Source organism: Etheostoma spectabile, chromosome 5 (genome assembly GCF_008692095.1).
Source record: "Etheostoma spectabile isolate EspeVRDwgs_2016 chromosome 5, UIUC_Espe_1.0, whole genome shotgun sequence".
Classification (NCBI taxonomy): Eukaryota; Metazoa; Chordata; class Actinopteri; order Perciformes; family Percidae; genus Etheostoma; species Etheostoma spectabile.
This window is the reverse complement of record NC_045737.1, coordinates 10,284,977-10,288,126: the sequence shown is the minus strand read 5'-3', so window position 1 is coordinate 10,288,126 and position 3,150 is coordinate 10,284,977. Positions and strand designations below refer to the sequence as shown.

The following is a 3,150-nucleotide window of genomic DNA, read 5'->3' as shown; positions in this document are numbered from 1 at the left end:
CCCCCCCCCCCAGACCTCTTTAAATGGGCACCAACGACTTATTAACGTTGGACGAGAGTCATGAAAACCCTGAAAATGTCTTTACCGGTTTGTGTATGTATTGTGCATCGTACTGCCTCGTTTTCTTCAATAAAATGTTGGAACATTCTCTGATGTCAGCGTGTTAAATGTGAATATCTTCTAGTTTCTCCTCTCCTCTGTGACGGTAAACTAAATATCTTTGAGTGATCGGGATTTGGGAAACACTGACCGACCAAAAAACTAACCCATTAGTTCAGAAAATACCCAACAGATGAATCGACAACGAAGAACACGGCTAGTTGCAGCCCTATTTGACTCTATTAGATTCTATTTATTAGACAGCGTAGCACTTTGTGACTGGTGTCTGTGAAAGGTGCTATTTAAAAAATATTGCTTTTGTTACACCACTCATCCGGAGACGCTGATCGTACTGTATACAAGCTCAGTTTTATTCCTTCACAGTAGAATTTATCACACAGCCAGTTCAAGAGTTCACTACCGTGGACACACAAGCCGGGTTTCTTCTCTATTCCACGGCCTCGACACCCCCTGGTTAACGGGTCTTCTTCTAACATGTATTGCAGTATCTTGTAACCACAAATCACTACACAGGTAGCCCCCTACTGGCAGGGTGAAGAACTGCATAACTTGTAATAAAACTACATGTTTCAATGCATTACTAAACAGAACGCAGATTAATTATGTGTTATATGTAAAAACCAAACAAACTCCTTTCAATAGGGTTATTTCCAGGTGCTACACTTTACACAAACTATCATGAATACTGGACACCACAACGTACAGTAGATCCAAGAACTTTACCTTCAACTGCATGCTCCATGGGTTCAACGTCGTCCTCCACCTTCTCGATTTTAACGGCAGCCTTGGTGAACTCCTCCGTGAACCCCCACCCCGACACAGCGAGGGGCAGCTGCACGGGGCAGCTGCTCCGCTCACTTCTCAGGAACGGGTCGTCTATGATCTGAAACAACGCAGCAGACGAGGAAAGGTAACGTCAAGGAAATGCAAAATAAAGCTACTTAAATGAGTTATTTCGGCATGTTTTAACCCGTGTGTTGCCTTCCTGAAAATCAACATTTTTGTTGACGCTTTTAATCGATGTATTTAACTTTTTCTTACGTTTTTGTCCCTTTTTTCAACATTTTTGAGTCTTTTTTTTCTTCAATGTTTGTCACTTTTTTTGACGTTTTAAGTAACACTAACTTATTAACTTTAGTTTTGCAGTTATTTTTGGAATTTATGGTCAATAAACCTCATTTATAAAAAAAAAAAAATGATATGAACGATCAGATGATATAAAAAAACATCTGTCATGTTTTCCTCTGGATAAACTGATCAAGTGCATTTTACCTGGGATGTGTCCGTTGTGTTGTGTTTGTGTGTCATCAAAGCGTATTTGTCCTGAGGCCACACGTATATATTATAGATCTGCAAGAAGAAAATCTACTTTAAAGTGTTATTTATGTTCCTTTTCCCCATTAGACCTTGGATGATAGAAGACAATTCTGAAGCGTTCCTTGCTTTTTGGTTTTTCATGTTTCACAAAACGTTTAATCTGAGCCGAACAACACAGGAGAAATCATAATCACCTCCACCAGGAGAGGAAGTACACAGCTGTTAAAACATAATCAATAAATGACAGCCCCGGTATCGATCGAGCTTCGCATCGGTACTCATTACAGCCCATACGCACACCGCATCGGACGCATCTCTGATCTTATCAACCAGATTCAACAAGCTGTGGATATAGATAATTAATGTAGGGAAATCAATTTTTTGTCACGCGTTTCTGAATTGATTTCTATCTAAATATCAGATTTTTAAATAACCCAAATATTTGCGTTGGTTCACCTTTTATTCAGTTAATTTATTCAAATGCTGGATTGTGCTCGTTCACAGTTGCATCTTTGCATCTTTGTGCACACACATGTGGCCTATGAGAAACGAGAAAGAAGCTCCGAGCATGGCCCCGTCCCCCATCTCAATAATTAAGAAGATAAGAGAGAGCGGAGGAAGAGACCAAAGAGATTCTCCGCCAGGACCTGGAGCTAGATACTGTAAGTCCCTCTCGGTGGTCCGTCTTTCTTAACCTTTGTGTTCCCATATCGTGTGTCCTCATGTTGTGGGTCCTCGTGTTGTCTTCGTGGTTTGCCCTCGGTGTGCCCTCGTGTTGTCCTGCGTGTTTCCTCGTGTTGTTTCGTGTTGTCCTCATGTGTCCTCGTGTTGCCCTCATGTTGCCTTGTGTTGGCCCTCATGCTGTCTTCATGTGCAACTCATGTCCTCGTGTTGCCCCTCATGCTGTCTTCATGTTACACTCATATTGCCCTCATGCTGTCCTTCATGCGGTCCTTCATGCTGTCTTCATGTTGTCCCCTGTTGTCCCCATGTTGCCCTCATGTTTGCCCCCATGTTGTCCCATGTTGTCCCCATGTTGTCCCTCATGTTGCCTCATACGGTCTTCCTGCTGTCTTCATGCTGTCTTCCATGCTGTCCTTCATGCTGTCTCATTTGCCCTCATGTTGCCCCTCGAATGTTGGTTCATGTTTGTCTTCCATGTTTCTTCATGCTGTCTTCATGCTGTCTTCATGCTGTCCTTCATCTGTCTTCATGCTGCTTCATGTGGTCCCTCATTTGTCCCTCATGTGTCTCTGTTTCCCTCAGGTTGTCCCTCATGTGGCCCCTCATGTTGGCCCCATGTTGCCCTCATGTTGGCCCTCATTTGCCCCATGTTTGTCCTCATGCTGTCTTCATGCTGGTCTTCATTTTGTCCCTCATGTTGTCCCCCATGTTGTCCCCCAATGTTGTCCTCATGTCCTTCATGTTGTCCTATATCATGTTGTTTTTTATTCCCCCAAAATAACATGATTGATTCCAACGCTCTTTGCCCAGTACAAATCTCTACTTATCATTAATTTTGGGTCTTATTCTATGTTTATAGCATTTGAAAAAAATTGAAGTGTTGTTTAAATGAGTTTTGACGTAAAAGTTGAATATATCAGTCTGGGATTATCATCAAATCATCCTTTAAGTTTAGTCTCAAAATCCTAATTTCTGCTTTTCTAACTTAACATTAGGTATAATTTCCTATAAAAATGATGTTTAATTGCT

The 3,150-nt window shown here is 41.7% G+C and overlaps 1 protein-coding gene across 1 annotated transcript in view; it reads right to left on the bottom strand.

Annotated features, from left to right (window-relative positions):
* Nucleotides 1-3,150, bottom strand: part of polr3d (polymerase (RNA) III (DNA directed) polypeptide D) — a gene marked incomplete at its 5' end in the record, with an annotated part of 15,452 nt that overhangs the window by 8,726 nt on the left and 3,576 nt on the right. The window contains 1 exon segment of the mRNA XM_032516781.1: nt 844-1,003. Within this exon segment, the coding sequence (XP_032372672.1) occupies nt 844-1,003 (160 nt within the window).